The sequence below is a fragment of the Oncorhynchus kisutch genome, linkage group LG4 (assembly GCF_002021735.2).
Source record: "Oncorhynchus kisutch isolate 150728-3 linkage group LG4, Okis_V2, whole genome shotgun sequence".
NCBI classification, from domain to species: Eukaryota; Metazoa; Chordata; class Actinopteri; order Salmoniformes; family Salmonidae; genus Oncorhynchus; species Oncorhynchus kisutch.
The window spans coordinates 40,812,952-40,835,149 of record NC_034177.2 but is presented as its reverse complement, the minus strand read 5'-3'; the positions used below and the strand labels follow the sequence as shown (position 1 = coordinate 40,835,149).

Below are 22,198 nucleotides of genomic sequence, written 5' to 3'. Positions count from 1 at the left end.
TCTGGATGTGCGGAGGCATCCCTCCTGGCTGCATTGATGAAAATAGATGTTGGAGATATTCTGCACACTGCAGAATTACAATATACTGTATACGTTCACATAACGCTAAACAAAATGGACACAGGCACTAAATACAGAATAGTTCCAATAGTTATCAATAGCCCATCAGGTTGTTTTGCTTACCATATGCACCTGTTTCCACAAATCTAGTATAGATTTACAGTTATTATAAAATGTGTGATGATTCAAAGGCTGTTATATAAATACATCGAAAGAAATTAACTTTGGAGTCAGCCTTGGGCATAAAATGACACTGGGGTGGCTTGCCTACTGCTTTTCCTACTCACGCTCTCTCTTGCTGCTCCATCCCTTCGCGCCTTTCCACAAGCCGCTCGCTGCCTGCTCTGACACTCAGTTCCCATTCCTCTCATCCCACACTCCGCTGCTGGACACACAGTCGAGAACAAGAAGATGCTGACGGAGCTTCTGTAACAAGGGTGCCACCAATGCATTTGACGTTACCGAGCTGATTTGGCAGAGAGTTTATATGGTAAGATGAAGCAGGGTTTTTATTTTATTGTTTTGTGCTTTGCTCGCGATTCGTCTTCTTTCATACGTCAGTATTTGTGTGACTTTGAAGTGTGAGAAATTATTATCTATACTGTCAGAGATCGATCGTAGCCTATCTGCCGGACCGGTGATAAATAACGATGGACTTTGCTTGAACTCACTCTTACCTGGACTACACAGGTACCGAACGGTGCACGGTAGACTCCCTCCGGTTATGTTGGAGGATGTTGGCTCCGAGTCCGCGCCACTGATAGTTTACATAGTTGTGTGTTTTCTTATATCTTCAAGAAGTAGTAGGCCTATATAGACAACATGTCATAACATTGTATATTTATTTACTGTGCACCTTCCTTGGAACGCAGGTGCACAACGCTTTCCACCCTGTTGCTCTGATAGGGAAGACAGATATAAAAAAAATATTTGAATAACACTGCATTTAGACACCATTTTTTGTTTAAAATGCACCTTTTATAATGTCATGTTTTAATTTTTTTTAATTTTTTTTAACCTTGTAGCCTATCTATTGTCTAACAAATTGATATTGCACTTGGCTAGGGCAAATGCAGGCTATGTGAATGTGTGTATGTGTTCATGCACATACCTGCCTCTTTTTGCATGTTGCATGATGCATTCATATCCTATTGAATCATAATCATGTCTATGCAGTCAGTGTAAATACAGGTGCTGTAAGTACACACAAGAGAAGATCCACAATTGACCTCTCCACATCTAAAAGTGCCGGTGTGCACTTCTTTTTCCTTTGAGCTCGAGGAGGCATGTAGGACTAGATTCATCTTCTCTCATATTGCGGGGGTTCATCTGTAGCCTCTGGTTAGTGGAGCTCCCCTCTCTCTGAGAGTGCTCTCTTCTCTCTTAGCTGCTTTGCCTGTGGCTGTGCTGTGCTGTGCAAGTTTACGCTGTTCCAGATGGTACATGGCATGCTCCCTGTGTTAGGGAGAGAGAGAGAGGCTGTTTCGAGAGAGAGAGAGGCTGTTTCAAGTGTGACTGGTCTAATATGTGTGAGAATGTGTTGTGAAATATTTGTATGATGTTGAATGTGTTGTCCAAACCTTGGTGTGTTGCATGTATGCTGCCTGCCCTCTAGGAAATGTACAGCACTCTGTGTCAAAGGAAGGCTAAGAAGATCATAAGGACCTCAGCCACCCGAGTCACAGTCTGTTCACTCTGCTACCATCTAGCAGTAAGCCAGGACCTTAGAAGCTGTTTATCAGACTTATCTCCAGACTGTTGAACAGCTACCGAGCCCACCACCTCCTGTAGTAAGAGGTAAAGATAGACTCACTCACACAAAACAAACACACACCAGGTCACACACACACATACTGTACACTAGCGGACTCCTGTACTCACATATACAGTACCAGTCAAAAGTTTGGACACACCTACTCATTCAAGGGTTTTTCTTTATTTTTACTATTTTGTACATTGTGGAATAGTAGTGAAGACATCAAAACTATGAAATAACGCATATGGAATCATGTAGTAACCAAAAACGTGTTAAACAAATCAAAATATATTTTATATTCTTCAAAGTAGCCACCCCAACTTCAAAGTTTTGCACACTTTTGGGATTCTCACAACCAGCTTCACATGGAATGCTTTTCAAACAGTTCCCACATATGCTAAGCACTTGTTGGCTGCTTTTCCTTCACTCTGCTGTCCAACTCATCCAAAACCATCTCAATTGGGTTGAGGTCGGGTGATTGTGGAGGCCAGTTCATCTGAAATCAGCACTCCATCACTCTCCTTCTTGGTCAAATAGCCCTTACACAGCCTGGAGGTGTGTTGGGTCATTGTCTTTTTGAAAAACAAATGATACTCCCACTAAGCGCAAACCAAAGGACAGATTTCCAACGGTCAAATTCCATTGCTCTTGTATCTTGGCCCAAGCAAGTCTCTTCTTCTTATTGGTGTCCTTTAGTAGTTGTTTCTTTGCAGCAATTAGACCATGAAGGCCTGATTCACGCAGTGTCCTCTGAAAAGTTGATGTTGAGATGTGTCTGTCACTTGAACTCTGTGAAGCATTTATTTCGGCTGCGATTTCTGAGGCTGGTAACTCTGATGAACTTATCCTCTGCAGCAGAGTTAGCTCTGGGTCTTCCTTTGTTGTGGCGGTCCTATTGAGAGCCAGTTTCATCATAGTGCTTGATGTTTTTTGCGACTGCACTTGAAGAAACTAGAAATGTTCCGGATTGACTGGCCTTCATGTCTTGATGGAGTAATGATGGAGTCATTTCTCATTGGGTATTTGAGCTGTTCTTGCCATAATATGGACTTGGTATTTTACCAGATAGGGCTATCTTCTGTATACCACCCCTACCTTGTCACAACACAACTGATTGGCTCAAATACATTAAGAAGGAAAGACATTCCACAAATTAACTTTTAAGAAGGTACAACTTTTAATTGTAATGCATTCCAGGTGACTACCTCATGAAGCTGGTTAAGAGAATGCCAAAAGTGTGCAAAGCTGTCATCAAGGCGAAGGGAGGCTACTTTGAAGAATCTCAAATATAAAATATATGTTGATTTGTTTAACACTTTTTTGGTTACTACAAGATTCCATATATGTTATTTCATAGTTTTGATGTCTTCACTATTATTCTACAATGTAGAAAATAGTCAATATAAAGAAAAACCTTTGAATGGGTAGGTGTGTCCAATCTTTTGACTGGTACTGTACACTCACACATGCATACACCCATCAGTGTTGTAGTGTTATTTATTTTTTAAATTACATCATAATTTTGTCAATCAAAGTTGGTACCGACAGCCAATCGAATGGCCTATCATTATAGAATATACATAGAACACATACTTCAATTGCATTATGCCCACACATATTGCCTAAAGAAAATTGTATTTTTTTAATACCCTCAAACACCAAGTTAGGTATAGGTTACCTACTTTCAAAATAGGCCATCATCACTGTCAATCGTGAATGATAATTCTTCACATTTTACTGGTCCATGGCAATCATTTGATTGATCTCAATCAGTTTCATGGGAAGATGCATTAAGATCTTCTTGAATAACTGTTTGGTGAGTGAATTAGAGCAGATGGTCTTAAACCTCTTGAAGCTAGGGGGCACTATTTTATGTTTGGAAAAATAACGTTCCCAAAGTAAATGGCCTATTTCTCAGGACCAGATGCTAGAATATGCATATAATTGACAGATTAGGATGGAAAACACTCTAATGTTTCCAAAACGGTCAAAATATTGTCTGTGAGTATAACAGAACTGATATTGCAGGCGAAACCCTGAGGAAAATCAAACCAGGAAGTGGCTTCTATTTTGAAAACTCCATGTTCCATAGCCTGCCTTTGCTCCATTTAAAGGGATATCAACCAGATTTTTCTATCGCTTCCTCAAGGTGTCAACAGTCGTTAGACATAGTTTCAGGCTTTTATTTTGAAAAATGAGTGAGAACGATAAGATTGCGTCATTGTATGGCTGGGTGCCAGCAGCGTTTTGCTCGCGCAACAGAGTTTGGGCAGCCATTGTCTGTCCCTCTCCTACTGAAAAAGACAGCTGCGGTTGATATACTATCAATTATATATTTTAAAACAGATGAGGATTGATTATAAAAAATGTTTGACATGTTTCTGTGGACATTAGGGATAATATTTGGAATTTTCATCTGCGTTGTCGTGATCGCTCTTTCCTGTGGATTTCTGAACATAACGTGACAAACAAACAGAGGTATTTTGGTTATAAAAATAATCTTTATGGAACAAAAGGAACATTTATTGTGTAACTGGGAGTCTCGTGAGTGAAAACATCAGAAGATCATCAAAGGTAAATGATTAATTTGATAGCTTTTCTGATTTTCATGACCAAGTTACTTGATGCTAGGGGTTCATAATGTTTTGTCCAGCGATCAATAAACTTAAACAAACGCTTGGATTGCTTTCACTGTAAAGCATATTTTCAAAATCTGACACGACAGGTGGATTAACAAAAGGCTAAGCTGTGTTTTACTATTTTGTACTTGTGATTTCATGAATATAAATATTTTTAGTAATATTATTTGAATGTGGCGCTCTACAATTTAGTGGTTGTTGATGACAATTATCCCGCTAAAGGGATGGGTAGCGTCAAGAATTTTTTATTAATTAACAAACTATTAGACTTCCTGTATTTTGTTTCAATCAAAGCGTATAACCTACCTAGTGGCACGTTCTGTTGCGCTTTGGAGCATGATATATATTTTTTGGACTAACCATCCTAAAATCTCATTAGAAATGAGGTGTTTTGGGTATAGCAGTAACGTTATAGATCTACTATGCTATGGTATTATACTCGGTTCTGTTATTTAAAAGTCAAATGAATCATTATGTGATCTTGTGAGACATGGATTCAGCTCTGTTCTAACTTTACAAAACAAGCACCATTGTGAGAAGTGATCATCTTCTATTTGTAATAACAATTATACGTGATGAGTAGGACTATAGGGAGTAGGCAACTGATCTAGATGAAATGTCGTTTTAAGCGATTGAAGCACAATGATGTTAAAGAAGTTGAACCAACTTGTGGTGCTGAAGGATAGCACAGAATCCGGTTTTACTCCTGGACATAACACCGTTTCAGCTGCTACGCTTGTTTTACATGATGTGTTAAATTGCTTAGATTATAAAAATGATTGTGCTTCCTTATTGATAGACCTTTCCAAAGCCTTTGACACTGTTGACCATCACACTCTGATTCAAATGTTCACTGAAATGGGCCTGGATCAGACTTCATGCAAGTGGTTTGAGAATTATTTATCAGATAGGACACAATGTGTGATTTCTGATGGTGTTAAGTCTATGTTCCGGGATATTCCCAAAGGTGTACCACAGGGGTCGGTATTGGGACCTGTTCTATTTACTATTTATATAAATGATATTGGTCTCTGTTAAATCTAGTAATATTCCTCTTTATGCAGGCGATACTTTTATGTATGCCATTGCTCCAAATGTAGACCAGGCGTTGCTAAAGCGGCAAACTGACTTTGTTGCTTTACAAAATGCTCTGGTTGGTTTTGAACTTGCACTTAATGTGGGCAAGACTATATATACAGTGCATTCGGAAATTATTCAGACCCCTTGACTTTTCCCACATTTAGCTACGTTACAATGGATTTACCCTCATCAATCTACATACAATACCCCATAATGACAAAGCGAAAGCAGGTTTTTAGACATTTTTGCAAATATATTAAAAAACATAAATACCTTATTTACATACATATTCAAACCCTTTGCTATGAGACTCGAAATTGAGCTCAGGTGCATCCTGTTTCCATTGATCATCCTTGAGATGTTTCTACAACTTGATTGGAGTGTAACGGTCGTCGTATGAAGGTGTGGACCAAAGCGCAGCGTGGTAAGTGTTCATGTTATTTTTATTTTTTATTTAAACTGAACATAAAACAAAATAACAAAGAGAATGAACGAAAACAAAACAGTCCTAAGTATGGTTCTCAATTAGAGACAACAATAGACAGCTGCCTCTGATTGAACACCACACCCGGACAAACACACAGAAATAGAAAACATAGAACACAAAACATAGAATGCCCACCCCAACCCACGACCAAAATAGAGACATGACAAGGATCTCTATGGTCAGGGCCCCCCCCCCCCCCCACCTAAACCTATAGGGGAGGATCTGGGTGGGCATCTATCCGCAGTGGCGGCTCTGGTGCGGGACATGGACCCCGCTCCACCTTATGCGGCGCCTCTGGAGCGGGGACTCTCGCTGCTGGCCCCGGACTGGCGACTCTGGCAGCTCCGGACAGGAGGGCGACTCTGGCAGCTCCAGACAGGAGGGTGACTCTGGCAGCTCCGGACAGGAGACAGGCACGGGACTCACCAGGCTGGGGAGACACATAGGAAACCTGGTTCTGGGAACAGGCACGGGACTCACCAGGCTGGGGAGACATACAGACGGCCTCCTCCTTGGCCGAGGCACCGGACACACTGGCCGTGGAGGCGCACTGGCGGTCTCGAGCGCAGAGCTGGCCCCACCCAGCTTCCATCCGGCAAATGCGGGATGCTGCCACTGAGCACACCGGCCCGTGAATGCTCGGCCGAGCTGGGCCTGACCAGTCACATGCTCGCCCCGGTAAGAACGGGGAGTGGGCTCAGGTCTTCAACCTGACTCCACCACACTCCCTGTGTACCCCCCAAAAATGTTTTTTGGGGGGGCTGCCTCTCGGGCTTCCTTGCCAGCCGTGTTCCCTCATACCGTTGGTTCCTTTCTTCTGCTGCCTCTGCTCTCCTGGCTGCCTCCACCTGTTCCCATGGGAGGCGATCCCTTCCAGCCAGGATCTCCTCCCATGTGTAGGATCCCTTGCCGTCCAGAATGTCCTCCCATGTCCAGTCCTCTCTTCCACGCTGCTTGGTCCTTTGGTGGTGGGTAGTTCTGTAATGGCTGTTTGAAGAAGAGGACCAAAGCGCAGTGTGGGAAGGGTTCATGATTTATTAATTGAACTGAACACGGAATAAAAAACAACAAAGAGAACGAATGAAACTGAAACAGTTCTGTCTCGTGCTGACACAAAACAGGAAACAACTACCCACAAAACACAGGTGGGAAAAGGCTACCTAAGTATGGTTCTCAATCAGAGACAGCGATAGACAGCTGCCTCTGATTAAGAACACAAAATAGAGACATAAAATGAATCTCTAAGGTCAGGGCGTGACATGGAGTCCACCTGTGGTAAATTCCTGTCTATATAAAGTTCCACAGTTGACAGTGCATGTCAGAGCAAAAACCAAGCCATGAAGTCAAAGGAATTGTCTGTAGAGCTCCGAGACAGGATTGTGTTGAGGCTCAGATCTGGGGAAGGATACCAAAACATGTACAGTATGTAGCATTGAAGGTCCCCAAGAACACAGTGGCCTGTGACAGTGGCAATGAAAGAAGTTCGGAACCACCAAGACTCTTCCTAGTGCTGGCCGTCAGGCCAAACTGAGCAATCGGGAGAGATGGGCCTTCGTCAAGGAGGTGACCAAGAACCTGATGGTCACTCTGACAGAGCTTCATTCAGAGTTCCTCTGTGGAGATGGGAGAACCTTCCAGAAGGACAACCATCTCTGCAGCACTCCACCAATCAGGCCTTTATGGTAGAGTGGCCAGATGGAAGCCACTCCTCAGTAAAAGGCACATGACAGCCCACTTGGACTTTGCCAAAAGGCACCTAAAGACTCTCAGACCATGATAAACAAGATTCTCTGGTCTGATGAAACCAATATTGAACTCTTTGGCCTGAATGCCAAGCGTCATGTCTGGAGGAAACCTGGCACCATCTCGACGGTGATGCATGGTGGTGGCAGCATCATACTGTGGGGATGTTTTTCAGCTGCAGGGACTGGGAGACTAGACAGGATCGAGGGAAAAATGAATGGAGCAAAGTACAGAGTGATCTTTGATGAAAACGCGCTCCAGAGTGCACAGGACCTCAGACTAGGGTGAAGGTTCACCTTCCAACAGGAAAATGACCCTAAGCACACAGCCATGGCAACGCAGGAGTGGCTTCGGGACAAGTCTCTGAATGTCCTTAAGTGGCCCAGCCAGAGCCCGGACTTCAACCCAATCGAACATCTCTTGGAGAGACCTGAAAATAGCTGTGCAGCGATGCTCCCTATCCAACCTGACAGAGCTTGAGAGGATCTGCAGAGAAGAATGGGAGAAACTCACCAAATACAGGTGTGCCATGCTTATTGCATCAGACCTGAAAATATCTGTGCAGCAACGCTCCCCATCCAACCTGACAGAGCCGGCGTGCCAAGCTTGTCATACCCAAGAAGACTCAGATCTGTAAACGCTGCCAAAGGTGCATCAACAAAGTACTGAGTAAAGGTTCTGAATACTTATGTAAATGTAATATTTAAATTTTTTAAATTTTTAATACATTTGCACATTTTCAAAAAATCTGTTTTGCTTTTGTCATCATGGGGTATTGTGTGTAGATTCAGGTGTGTCCAATTTATAAATTTAGATTTCCCTGTTAAAATAGGTGTGTTTTCTGTTGTCCTTTGCAGAAGCTTGAATTGTTTACCATGTGCGGTCATTTCCTGAGTGACTTTTCGAGACTTAGTGTTTGGTGTTTTTTTTAAGTGTACTGTGATCCCGAGGCTAACATTTCTCAGTAAAGTATTATGTTTCTCCTTAACCACTGATTCCTCGTCTGGTCTCTTCTCTGCACCTGACTGTGACAGTTTTAATACTCATCACTACAAGGTTGCCTGCTCCTCATTAATGTCCCGTAGATCACTTAACTTTTTGGTTTACAAAGCTCTTCTCCGACTTACCTAACTTTGTAGTTGAAGTATATAAACATGAGTTATCAAACCCGTTCACGTGGTTGGTTAACTCTTAAGGTTCCTCGGGTCTCCACCAAATTAGGTAAATCCGCCAGTTTTAATGCGCCTCACTGCTGGAACAATTTGCTGAACTCGTTTTAATGACATGTTCTGGTGCTGCTCGGGCAGTTGAGGGTGTTAATTGAGGACCTAGTAGATGAGGACTGTAACTTTTTCATAGATGTTGTGTTTTGTATTGATTGCTGTTTTGTTTTACAATGTATTGTTTGTTGTGATTAGGGCACCCTTGGGAATGAGACCATGGTCTCAATGGGTTTTCCCTCAATAAAGAATAATAAGGACAGAGATGCCATTCGGCCAGTTCAGAAACGAACAACAATAATTTGCAGAAGGCCTACGACTACATGTTATAGCTATTGGTAGGCTATAGCCTAATGTCAATACAAATATAGATATAGCTTAACATCATTGCACTGTTTGCGAGAACAGCTTTATTTGAGAGTAGGCATTTTATTGTATTGCATAGTATACACACTGTTTCATAAATAAAATTGGATTGAACACGTAGTTACAATATAACCTATTACAGAACTATTAATTTATTTGCATAGATTATACATGATATCAAATCAATTGACAAAGTTGTCACGCACTGATCTGTTTCACCTGTCCTTGTGATTGTCTCCACCCCCTCCAGGTGTTGCTGATTTTCCCCAATGTATTTATCTCTGTGTTTCCTGTCTCTGTGAGCCAGTTCGTCTTGTATGTTTCCAAGTCAACCAGCAGTTTTCCCGTTCTCCTGCTTTTTGCATTCTCCTTTTTCTAGTCCTCCAGGTTTTGACCCTTGCCTGTTTCTGGACTTTGTACCCGCCTGCCTGACCATTCTGCCTGCCTTGACCACGAGCCTGTCTGTCACTCTGTACCTCCTGGACTCTGATCTGGTTTTGACCTTTAACCTGTCCACGACCATTCTCTTGCCTACCCCTTTGGATTAATAAACATTCTAAGACTCCAACCATCTGCCTCCTGAATCTGCATCTGGGTCTCGCCTTGTGCCTTGTTACAAGTAGTGAAAATAAATCATTAGTATGTACAATTGCAGGAAGTCGTTTTTTAAAACAGCCATAAAAATCAAGCCTTTGTTGTGGTGTATTCATTCATCTCAATAAACGGTAACCTACAGTAAATGCATTATTACCTCCAACTTGGCCCAATTCACATTTCCAATTACCCATCCTGACATACAAAGCTAGAACGGGTCCTGCGTCTCAACCAATAGCCAATGTAGGCTAAATATCCTGAGGAAGGGCTACAGCAACTTCCAGTGTCACATATCATTCTGGGTTCCACTTCGCAAGAGTGGTCCGTGGAGTTTTATGAACATCAAGGCAGACACACAGTGAATTTAGATTTTCTTTCAACATTCTGATTGGCCAATGTGGTCAAGCCTCCGACTGGGCCTCCACAGTGCAAATAAGTAGCAGAATAGTTCATCATTCTCTCCACCGCCAGAGGGAAGACGAGGAAGAAAACACTATTTACCTACCTCTAGGCTGCTACACATTTATTTGGTTTCTTATGCTATCGTTTTTCAGGGAATTTTTCTGGTAATTAAATATAATTTATTTAGAATTTCTCAGAATGAATTTTCCAGAAATAGTTTTACCAGCTCCATGTATTCTCAAATTGAAAGAAGTGAGGGAGTGCCGCTCATCCACGCTCTGACAGCACTACACTGGATTCTCAACATAGCTCACTGTAATATATCTACTGCTGTACACATCATACTGTACAGATACACTGACTATATATTTTGGTGTATATATGCATATATTGCATTTGAATTACTGATACAGTGTTATTTTGTTTGTTCATTGGATTCATCCTGACATTCTTCATTTCTTGTTTCTAGTTTTAATTGAATATTATGTGTGTACTTGTTTGACATTTTACTACACTGTTAGGAGCTAGTAACATAAGCATTTTGCTGCACCCACTATGACATCTGCTAAACTGTGTACGTAACCAATAATTAAATGAATTCAGACTTTTAGTTGTCAGTATTGTCCATTGTCACCGTTTTCACCTGCTTCCCAAAAGCCTCTCTTTCCCCCCTCACTTCAACGACCACCTCCCCTTCTCTGGACTTTAAAGCACAAAAGCCATTATCTCCTGTTGTCCCTTTTATTTAGACTAGAAAAACACCTGCTCAGGTCCCACTGTAATTCTTCATAAACAACACCCAGCGTGAGACACACTGTGTCTTCTAAAAACCTATCATCCCCCGAGGCATTTATCCTCTGTAATGCTGTTATGCTATGAAAAATAGATGAGGCCAACAGACAATTCAAAACACAAAGTCCGTTTTCTAGCTGTTGATGGAATATTTGGGAGGAATCCCATAGCGGCAAAATGCCAGATCTTGAGAGGGAAGACAAGTCCCTTACAAATCAAATTGCTTTAATCCGTACACTTGGCATCTGCTTCTGTTGTCTCGGGAGGACAAGGAGCGGAGGGTCTGTGAGCTCTGATTATGAATGGCAATGAAAACCAAACTAGTCACTGAGGATTCACATGATCTCCAATATGCATACAGGCTGTACGGGCTGTACATGTGCTGTCATAACGGCTGATTGCCTGTTCTTTTCTTTCCCTGATAATCAATGGTATTAAGTAGCCTGGTCAAAGTTACTCATTATTTGATCTCATTCAATCATTCATGCTCAGATATAAATTTTTCATGGAAATCATTGACACTTCAGACAGACAGATCAGTCTTACAAATCACTACCTTTTATTTTCCTAGAGTTAAAATAATGAAATAATATTTTATTGTGCTAGATTATGTCTACTATGACGTGGGCCATTTTTGATCCCATTCTTTACAGTGAATGTCTATGGCAGGGAGGGATGCTGCCTGTTTGTGATGAATGGAACGTCAAAAGCTTATCTCTGGGCTGTAAGATATGTTCCTGAGGACATTAACCTGCCACAAAACATAAACATCATCAATGAACATGAGGAATTAAAATGGAGAAGGGATGGTGGAGGGGTGGAGAGAGAGAGGGAGGCGAGAGAGAGAGAAAGGGGAGGCATTTCCAATTTCTCCTTCTATTTATACATTTAGTACTATCAAGGTATGGCTTTGATGATATTTGCTCATGTGTGGAGCTATTTGGATCTATTTCACTAAGTGCTAAGAGAGCAATTTGGAGTGTTTGTGGAAGCATAGCTGGAAGGGGTTTTAATAATCTGGATCGGCAGGTGCTATTACCTACCATTAACCTGAAGGTGAAAAAATAGAGGCTTTTTGCTCTAATGCCTTTTATTACTTCGGTATTTTAACCCAGGTCTCTCTTTCCCAATGGTAAACAAACTATGATTTCACTGCAGAGACTTCAGGTTTAGATGAAGACAGCCATCAGTTATCAGTGTACATGTGCTATATACTGAACGGTTGAAATATTAAGGTTGAGTTATTCTGGTAATATGTGTTTAAATGGTCATATGTTATTGTAGCTCCCTTGTATGTACTGATAATAAGCTATGGTACAAATCTGATTTGGTCAGAATATCTGCAGAAAGATGAAAGTCAAAATGTCAAATCCCAAATGCCTACTCTTCTGCACCACGTTTACCTGAGGAGAGTGTGACCTCTCTATGTTTTCCCCGGTGGCTGCAGCATGTAGGATGTAGGGGCGGAGGAGGAGGCAGGATGGAGTGCTCCTGGAAGACAGTGCTGTTGCTGGTGTGTGCCTCTCTGGGGGTCCAGTACACAGCCATCCGCACCCTGAGGGACTCCCTGTCTGGGCCCTGCCACGGTGGCGTCTACCACTGCCAGAGCCGACAGCCCAAAGGTAGGACAAAACTCCAGCATGTAGCCACTAATGCACAACAAAAAGCACAAGTGGCTGTACTCTAAATGGCTTAGGGAGCACACATTCCACTGTTTCTACTTTGTGTGTCTACTAAGGAGTCCACTATTTCCAGAGCCCACACGGAGAAAAACAAGCACAAAGTGGCTGTGCTTTATATGGCTTAGGAAGCACATGTTCTACTGTATGTTGTAGCCTACTTTGTGTGTGTCTACCACAGCCGGAGCCTGCTGTCCAAATGTATAGGCATGACTCTGCCAAGCATGTAACCACTAATACAGAACAAAGTGTCTGGACCGTATATATAGCACATAACAACACATAACAAACACATAACAACACAGAGCAACAAACAGAAGTAGCTATATGTTATACTGTAGAGAAGAACTGTAGCTATATGTTATACTGTAGAGAAGAACTGTAGATATACGTTATACTGTAGAGAAGAACTGTAGCTATATGTTATACTGTAGAGAAGAACTGTACCTATATGTTATACTGTACAGAAGTACTGTAGCTATCTGTTCTACTGTACAGAAGTAGCTACATGTTCTACTGTACAGAAGTAGCTATATGTTCTACTGTACTGAAGTAGCTACATGTTCTACTGTACAGAAGTAGCTATCTGTTCTACTGTACTGAAGTAGCTACATGTTCTACTGTACAGAAGTAGCTATCTGTTCTACTGTACTGAAGTAGCTACATGTTCTACTGTACAGAAGTAGCTATCTGTTCTACTGTACTGAAGTAGCTACATGTTCTACTGTACAGAAGTAGCTATCTGTTCTACTGTACTGAAGTAGCTACATGTTCTACTGTACAGAAGTAGCTATCTGTTCTACTGTACTGAAGTAGCTACATGTTCTAATGTACAGAAGTAGCTATCTGTTCTACCATACAGAAGTACTGTAGCTGTATGTTCTACTGTACAGAAGTAGATATATGTTCTAATGTACATAACTGGAGCTATATGTTCCATTGTACAGCAGTAGCTGTCTGTTCTACTGTACAGAAGTAGCTTTATGTTCTACTGTACAGAAGAACTGTAGCGATATGTTCTACTGTACAGAAGTAGCTATATGTTCTACTGTACAGAAGTAGCTATATGTTCTACTGTACAGAAGTAGCTTTATGTTCTACTGTACAGAAGAACTGTAGCGATATGTTCTACTGTACAGAAGTAGCTATATGTTCTACTGTACAGAAGTAGCTTTATGTTCTACTGTACAGAAGAACTGTAGCGATATGTTCTACTATCCAGAAGAAGCTCTCTGTTCTACTGTACAGAAGTATCTATCTGTTCTACTGTACACAATTAGCTATATGTTCTACTGTCCAGAAGAAGCTATTTGTTCTACTGTACAGAAGTAATGTATCTATCTGTTCTCCTGTCCAGAAGAAGCTCTCTATTCTACTGTACAGAAGTATCTATCTGTTCTACTGTACAGAAGTAGCTATCTGTTCTACTGTACTGAAGTAGCTACATGTTCTACTGTACAGAAGTAGCTATCTGTTCTACTGTACAGAAGTAGCTATCTGTTCTACTGTACTGAAGTAGCTACATGTTCTACTGTACAGAAGTAGCTATCTGTTCTACTGTACTGAAGTAGCTACATGTTCTACTGTACAGAAGTAGCTATCTGTTCTACCATACAGAAGTACTGTAGCTGTATGTTCTACTGTACAGAAGTAGATATATGTTCTAATGTACATAACTGGAGCTATATGTTCCATTGTACAGCAGTAGCTGTCTGTTCTACTGTACAGAAGTAGCTTTATGTTCTACTGTACAGAAGAACTGTAGCGATATGTTCTACTGTACAGAAGTAGCTATATGTTCTACTGTACAGAAGTAGCTATATGTTCTACTGTATATATTTTGTTATCCAGTTAATTAAAGTACAATATTCCTTGAAAATTACTATCATGTATCTAGACATTCTAATTTGTGTTCTTCTTTGCTTGACAATTTCAACTGATGGCCAGCAGTCACTCTAAATGTGACCAGTAGAGGGCATACACAGATGTTCCTATTTTATAATTGATTGATAATATATTTCATATAACTCATTATTGAGTATATACAATACCAGTTAAAAGTTTGGACACACCTACTCATTTAAAGGTTTTTCTTTGTTTTGACTATTTTCTACATTGTAGAATACTAGTGAAGACATCAAAACTATGAAATAACACATATGGAATCATGTAGTAACCAGTAACCATTCTCTCAACCAGCTTCATGAGGTAGTCACTGGGAATACATTTCAAGTAACAGGTGTGCCTTGTTAAAAGTCAATTCGTGGAATTTCTTTCCTTCTTAATGAGTTTGAGCCAATAAGTTGTGTTGTGACAAGGTAGGGGTGGTATACAGAAGATAGCCCTATTTGGTAAAATAGCAAGTCCATATTATTGCAAGAATATGTCAAATGAGGTAGTCACTGGGAATACATTTCAAGTAACAGGTGTGCCTTGTTAAAAGTCAATTCGTGGAATTTCTTTCCTTCTTAATGAGTTTGAGCCAATCAGTTGTGTTGTGACAAGGTAGGGGTGGTATACAGAAGATAGCCCTATTTGGTAAAATAGCAAGTCCATATTATTGCAAGAATATGTCAAATAAGCAAAGAGAAACGACATGAAGGTCAGTCAATCCGGAAAATGTAAAGAATTTTGAATGTTTCTTCAAGTGCAGTCAAAAAAAACATTCAGCGCAATGATGAAACTGGCTCTCATGAGGACCATCCCAGGAAAGGAAGACCCAGAATTACCTCTGCTACAGAGGATAAGTTCATTAGAGTTACCAGTCTCAGAAATTTCAGCCCAAATAAATGCTTCACAGAGTTCAAGTAACAGACACATCTCAACATCAACTGTTCAGAGGAGAATGTGTGAATCAGGCCTTCATGGTTGAATTGCTGCAAAAAAACACTACTAAAGGACACCAATAATAAGAAGAGATTTGCTTGGGCCAAGAAACATGATCAATGGACATTAGACCTGTGGAAATCTGTCCTTTGGTCTGATGAGTCCAAATTTGCGATTTTTGGTTCCAACCACCGTGTCTTTGTGAGATGCAGAATAGGTGAACTTTTGATCTCTGCATGTGTGATTCCCACTGTGAAGCATGGAGGAGGAAGTGTGATGGTGTGGGGGTGTTTTGCTGGTGACACTGTCAGTGATTTATTTATAATTCAAGGCACACTTAATCAGCATAGCTACCACAGCATTCTGCAGCGATATTCCACCCAATCTGGTTTGCGCTTAGTGGGACTATCATTTTTTTTTTTTTTTTATTAGGACAATGACCCAACCCACCTCCAGGCTATGTAAGGGCTATTTGACCAAGAAGGAGAGTGATGGAGTGCTGCATCAGATGACCTGGCCTCCACAATCACACGACCACAACCCAATTGAGATGGTTTGGGATAAGTTGGACCGCAGAGTGAAGGAAAAGCAGCCAACAAGAGCTCAGCATTTGTGGGAACTCCTTCAAGACTGTTTGAAAAGCATTCCAGGTGAAGCTGGTTGAGAGAATGCCAAGAGTGTGCAAGGCTGTCATCAAGGCAATGGGTAGCTACTTTAAAGAATCTATTTTGATTTGTTTAACACTTTTTTGGTTACTACATGACTCCATATGTGTTATTTCATAGTCTCGATGTCTTCACTATTATTCTACAATGTAGAAAATAGTACAAATAAAGAAAACCCCCAAACTTTTGACTGGTACTGTACATTTAAGGTTCACAAGTTTGATTTTGTCAATGTTTTTCCCACATAAAAGCCACATTTGTTTGTGTGGGGGCATTAGTCAGTGACACTCGAGAGAGAGAGAAAATGGTAGGCTAATCCTTCACCAAGGGAATTCCCCTTTTTCATGGAGGATGAGAGAGATGTAATATCTGTGATTCATTTTGATTCATTTGACAATTATCTTCCAATTTATCTTAATTAATCAGCTTTCGTGCGGTGGCTGTTTGCACCTTTCGTCAAGCTCGTCTCCGCATAAAAGTAACGTCCCATTTGCAATCAACTCCTCATCAGCAGTAATTACACATGGTAGCAATCTGCTCTATATTTAGAGGAACCATTTCACTGGTCCCTGGGTAAACATCGGCAGACAAGCATCTTACTCATGCATGTTTACCTTCTGAATTATTAAGGAAATTGGCTTGATAGAATCTTCACTTGGTTTTTCTCAGTCCTCTGTTATGATGATGAAACCAGATTCTATTTTATTTTATAAGCTTCTTTCTTTCCATGTGTCTATGTGTTAAGAACTTAGGGTTGATTGCAGTACATCTTTGTCTGAAGGTGTTCTCCTTAAAGGAATAATTTAACGAATAATCTCCTTAAAGGAAAAATACCAAAACTATCTTTACATTTTTTTTAAATGAATCCACTCTTGATACAGTCCCACAATGTTTTGCATGTCAGCAGTCAAGTTTTCAAGATGTAGGATTTTCGAGAAGCAAATATGATGTGGCAAGTTACACAAAAATAACAAAATATAGTTTTTGAGTGGATTAGTCAACCAATTAATATTATAAGTTGTATTCATAAAGTAGTGGACTTAAAGAATAATAGTCAACCAAGACCATTAATATTGTACAGTGCATTCGAGAAAAGTATTCAGACCCCTTGACTATTTCCATATTTTGTTACGTTACAGCCTTATTCTAAAATGTATTAAATGTTTTTTTCCCTCATCAATCTACACATAATACCCCATCATGACGAAGCAGGTTTTTAGAAATGTTTGCAAATGTAGTATTACAAATAAAAAAACAAAATACCTTACTTTTTAAAAATTTGACCTTTATTTAACTAGGCAAGTCAGTTAAGAACAAATTCTTATTTTCAATGACGGCCTAGAAACAGTGGGTTAACTGCCTGTTCAGGGGCAGAACGACAGATTTGTACCTTGTCCAGCTTGGGGATTTGAACTTGCAACCTTCTGGTTACTAGTCCAACGCTCTAACCAGTAGGCTACCCTGCCACCCCGATGTAGTATTCAGAATCGAAATTGAGCTCAGGTGCATCCTGTTTTCATTGATCATCCTTGAGATGTTTCTACAACTTGATTGGAGTTTACCTGTGGTAAATTCAATTGATTAGACATGATTTGGAAAGGCACACACTTGTCTATATAAAGTCCCACAGTTGACAGTGCATGTCAGAGCAAAAAACAAAAACCAGGACAAGTCGAAGGAATTGTCTGTAGAGCTCAGAGACAGAATTGTGTCGAGTCATAGATCTGGGGAAGGGTACCAAAAAATGTCTGCAGCATTGAAGGTCCCAAAGAACACAGTGGCCTCCATCATTCTTAAATGGAAGAAGTTTGGAACCACCAAGACTCTTCCTCGAGCTGGCCGCCCGGCCAGACTGAGCAATTGGGGGAAAAGGGCCTTGGTCAGGGAGGTGACCAAGAACCCGATGGTCACTCTGACAGAACTCCAGAGTTCCTCTTTGGAAATGGGGGAATATTCCAGATAGACAACCATCTCTGCAGCGCTCCACCAATCAGGCTTTTATGGAATAATAGCCAGACGGAAGCCACTCCTCAGTAAAAGGCCCATGACAGCTCGCTTGGAGTTTGCCAAAAGGCACTCTCAGGCCATAACAAACAAGATTATCTGGTCTGATTAAACCAAGATTGAACACTTTGGCCTGAATGCAAGCTTCACGTCTGGAGGAAACAAGGCACCATCCCTACGGGGAAGCATGGTGGCAGCAACATGCTCTGGGAGATGTTTTTCAGTGGCAGGGACTGGGAGACTAGTCAGGATTGAGGGAAAGATGAATGGAGAGAAGTACAGAGAGATCCTTGGTGAAAACATGCTCCAGAAAGCTCAGGACCTCAGACTGGGGTGAAGGTTCACCTTCCAACAGGACTACGACTCTAAGCACACAGTCGGGACAAGTCTCTTAATGTCCTTGATTGGAGTGCCAGAGCCAGGATTTGAACCCAATCGAAGATCTCTGGAGAGACCTGAAAATAGCTGTGCAGTGACACTCCCCATCCAACCTGACAGAGCTTGAGAGGATCTGCAGAGAAGAATGGGAGAAACTCCCAAATACAGGTGTGCCAAGCTTGTAGCGTCATACCCAAAAAGACTCAAGGCTGTAATCGCTGCCATAGGTCTTTCAACAAAGTACTGAGTATAGAGTCTGAATAGTTATGTAAATGTGATATTTCAGTAGTTTTTTTTATATATTTTGCAGAAACAATTAAAAACCTGTTTTTACTTTGTCTTTATGGGGCATTGTGTGCAGATTGATGAGAAAATGTAAAACAATATTATGGGCCTTGGTTGACTATCATTTTTTATTCTACTATTAATACTTTAATACTTAATCAACTGTATCGTTTTCTAGAAGCAAATGCCGCTACTGTAGTTTATGAAATTCTTCACAGTACAATAGGATTCTATGTGTATTACATGGGGTACAGATCCTCTCCTTGTCCCTTTGTACATCTAGACTCCAGGTGGAGAGCTCTGTGTGACGACAGCATGTTGCCCATGGAGATGTCGGCCGCAGCCTCCCGGCGCCACATCCTCCTGTTCACCACCACACGCAGCGGCTCCTCCTTCACTGGCCAGCTCTTCAACCAGCACCCTGGAATCTTCTATGTGTTCGAGCCCCTTTACCACGTCCAACAGGCCTTCACCAACTCCAGCAGTAGGCTGCGTCGAGCCCTGGACCGCCGGGCCCTGCTGGGGGCCTACCGGGACCTCCTCCTTAACCTCTACACCTGCGACCTGCGCTTCCTGGAGAACTACATCCGCCCCGAGCCCCAGGAACACATCACTGGGTCCTTCTTTCGCCGTAGCTCCAGCCGAGCACTCTGCTCCAACCCTGTGTGCCCCGAGGGTGGGGAGGGGGCCTCTGGGGGTCAGCCTGATGAGACCTGGTGCCCCAAGAAGTGCGGTGCGCTGAACCTCACCCTGGCCTCCATGGCATGTCTGTCGCGGGGTCACGTGGCCATCAAGACAGTTCGTGTTCCGGAGGTGGGGGACCTGCGTACCCTGACCGAGGACCCACGGCTGGACTTGAGGATCGTACACTTGGTGCGTGATCCCAGAGCCATCCTGGCCTCACGGATGATGGCCTTCTCTGAGCAGTTCCGCGCCTGGAAGATCTGGAATGCTACAGGCAGGAAGCCACGCTACGTGGACCTATCGCAGATCACCAGCACCTGTAGGGACATGGCGGAGTCGGCAGAGACGGGGCTGCAGAGACCGGCATGGCTGCGTGGACGCTACCTCCTGGTCCGCTACGAGGACCTGGCCCTCAACCCAGCGGAGAAGGCCCGGGAGCTATACAAGTTTGTGGGACTGGAGATGGACGAGAACGTGCGCTCGTGGATCGCACAGAACACCAACAACAGCGTGCCTTCTACATCCGAGTGGAACTATAAGTATTCCACCACCAGAGACTCCAAAGCCACAGCGGAGAGCTGGAGGCTAAGACTAGGGTTTGATATAGTGAGGACTTTGCAGACGCTCTGCAATGATACACTCTCTCTTCTAGGCTACAGGGTGGTCCACTCTGTGGCTGATCTCAGAAATATGTCGAATAGTTTGGTGGAGCCCAGGACATTTCAGACTCTCCTATAACTGTGACCATGCAGGTGGTTGGATGTAATGCTACACGAGCTTCATAGTGTAACTGTTTTCACACAGGCAGTCCAATTTGGATCTTTTTCCACTAATTGGTCTTTACAAATCCTCTCCCCTGTAACTATTCCCCAGGTCGTTGCTGTAAATGAGAATGTGTTCTCAGTCAACTTACCTGGTAAAATAAGGGTTAAATCAAATAAATACATTTCGACCAATCAGATCAGCTATTTTGCCTATAATTGGGTGAAAGATCAGAATTGGACTGTCTGTGTAGACCTAGCCAAGGATACGAAGTTGTACATCACCAAAGATGATATATTATATTGACAAGACAGTCGAGTGACCGCTCTAACAATGGAAATACATGTTCTCAAAGATGGAAGGCAGGCGGGAGGAGACGAGATCAGGTAGAACCATTCTAGCCAATGAGAGTCCAGATAAGCGTGCTAACAACATACACAACTCCAATACAAAGTTGTTTGTTTTTTCAAATGGCACGTGTGTCCACTTATATCAGTGCATTTGTAACAACCTAACCATTACAAAACTTTTATTAGATCAAATAAGCCTCATGAAGCAAATCAGCAGTTTTTGTCAACCAAATTCAACACTGCCCTCTCATTGGCTAGAACGGTCCCACTTGCTGATCTCGCCTCCTCCAACCTGCCTTCCATCTTTTAGGACATGTATTTCCGTTGTTAGAGCGGTCACTTGACTATCTTGTAAATATAATAGATCATTTTTGCCTGTGTAAACGCAGCCTAGTTGACTTCATCTCATTTAATATCTCCAAGCATGTTTTGTTTATGCCCAGTTGTTTAAGATATTTCAGAAAATGTTTCAGTGGAATTGAAATGTATTTCCTTTACAGTTTGCATGTGGTTTGAAAATTGCACTCCAAAAACTGATAGAACTCAACTGCTAGGCCTGTATGTTACATGACAGTACAGAGGAGAATCTCAGGTTTTTTGAGTGGTCTTAGATAAAGCTGCTTAATGTACAGTATGTTTAAGCTCTGCTTCATTCAAAGATCATGGCTCTGATCTTATTTATTTACCCTTAATTATTGACACTTATTGTATCAGGTAAGTTGACTGTGAACATATTGTATTTTGCAGCATATTTACTGAACAAAAATATAAACATGCAGCAATTTAATTGACTTTATTCAGTTACAGTTCATATGAGGAAATCAGTCCATTTAAATTCATTAGGCCTTAATCTATGGATTTCACATGGGTGGGCCTGGGATGGCATAGGCCATCCTGTTGGGGAGCCAGTCCCAGCCAATCAGAATGAGTTTTCCCCACACATGGGCTTTATTACAGACATAAATACTCCTCTGTTTCATTGGCTGTCCGGGTGGCCGGTCTCAGACGATCCAGCTGGTGAAGAAGCTGGATGTGGAGGTCCTGGGCTGGCGTGGTTACACGTGGTCTGTGGTTCCGAGGCTGGTTGGAAGTCCTGTTATATTCTCTAAAATGAATGTTGGAAGTGGCAGAGAAATGGTAGAGAAATTAAATTATCAGGCAACAGCTCAGGTGGACATTCCTGCAGTCAGCATGCCAATTGCACATTCTCTCAAAACTTGAGACATCTGTGGCATTGTGTTGTGTGACCAAACTGAACATTTTAGAATGGCCTTTTATTGTACCCAGCACAATTTGCACTTATGTAATGATCATGCTGTTTAATCAGCTTCTTGATATGCCACACCTGTCAGGTGGATGAATTATCTTGGCAAAGGAGAAATGCTCAATAACGGTGATGTAAACACATTTGTGCACAAAATTTGAG

At 41.8% G+C, this 22,198-nt stretch overlaps 1 protein-coding gene across 1 annotated transcript; it reads left to right on the top strand.

The window, feature by feature from the left end:
- The first annotated feature begins 362 nt into the window (after positions 1–362).
- Positions 363–21,971, top strand: LOC109888693 (carbohydrate sulfotransferase 1). Its single transcript, XM_020479861.2, has 3 exons — positions 363–550; positions 12,587–12,761; positions 19,260–21,971. Exons 1-3 carry the CDS (start codon positions 548–550, stop codon positions 20,396–20,398), a joined length of 1,317 nt encoding a protein of 438 aa, XP_020335450.1. The 5' UTR covers positions 363–547; the 3' UTR covers positions 20,399–21,971.
- The last annotated feature ends 227 nt before the right edge of the window (positions 21,972–22,198 follow it).

Excerpts from the sequence above, each read along its gene's own strand:
- LOC109888693 (XM_020479861.2), top strand. Across the intron at positions 12,762-19,259 it reads CCAGAGCCGACAGCCCAAAG|ACTCCAGGTGGAGAGCTCTG; the intron begins GTAGGACAAAAC and ends TTGTACATCTAG.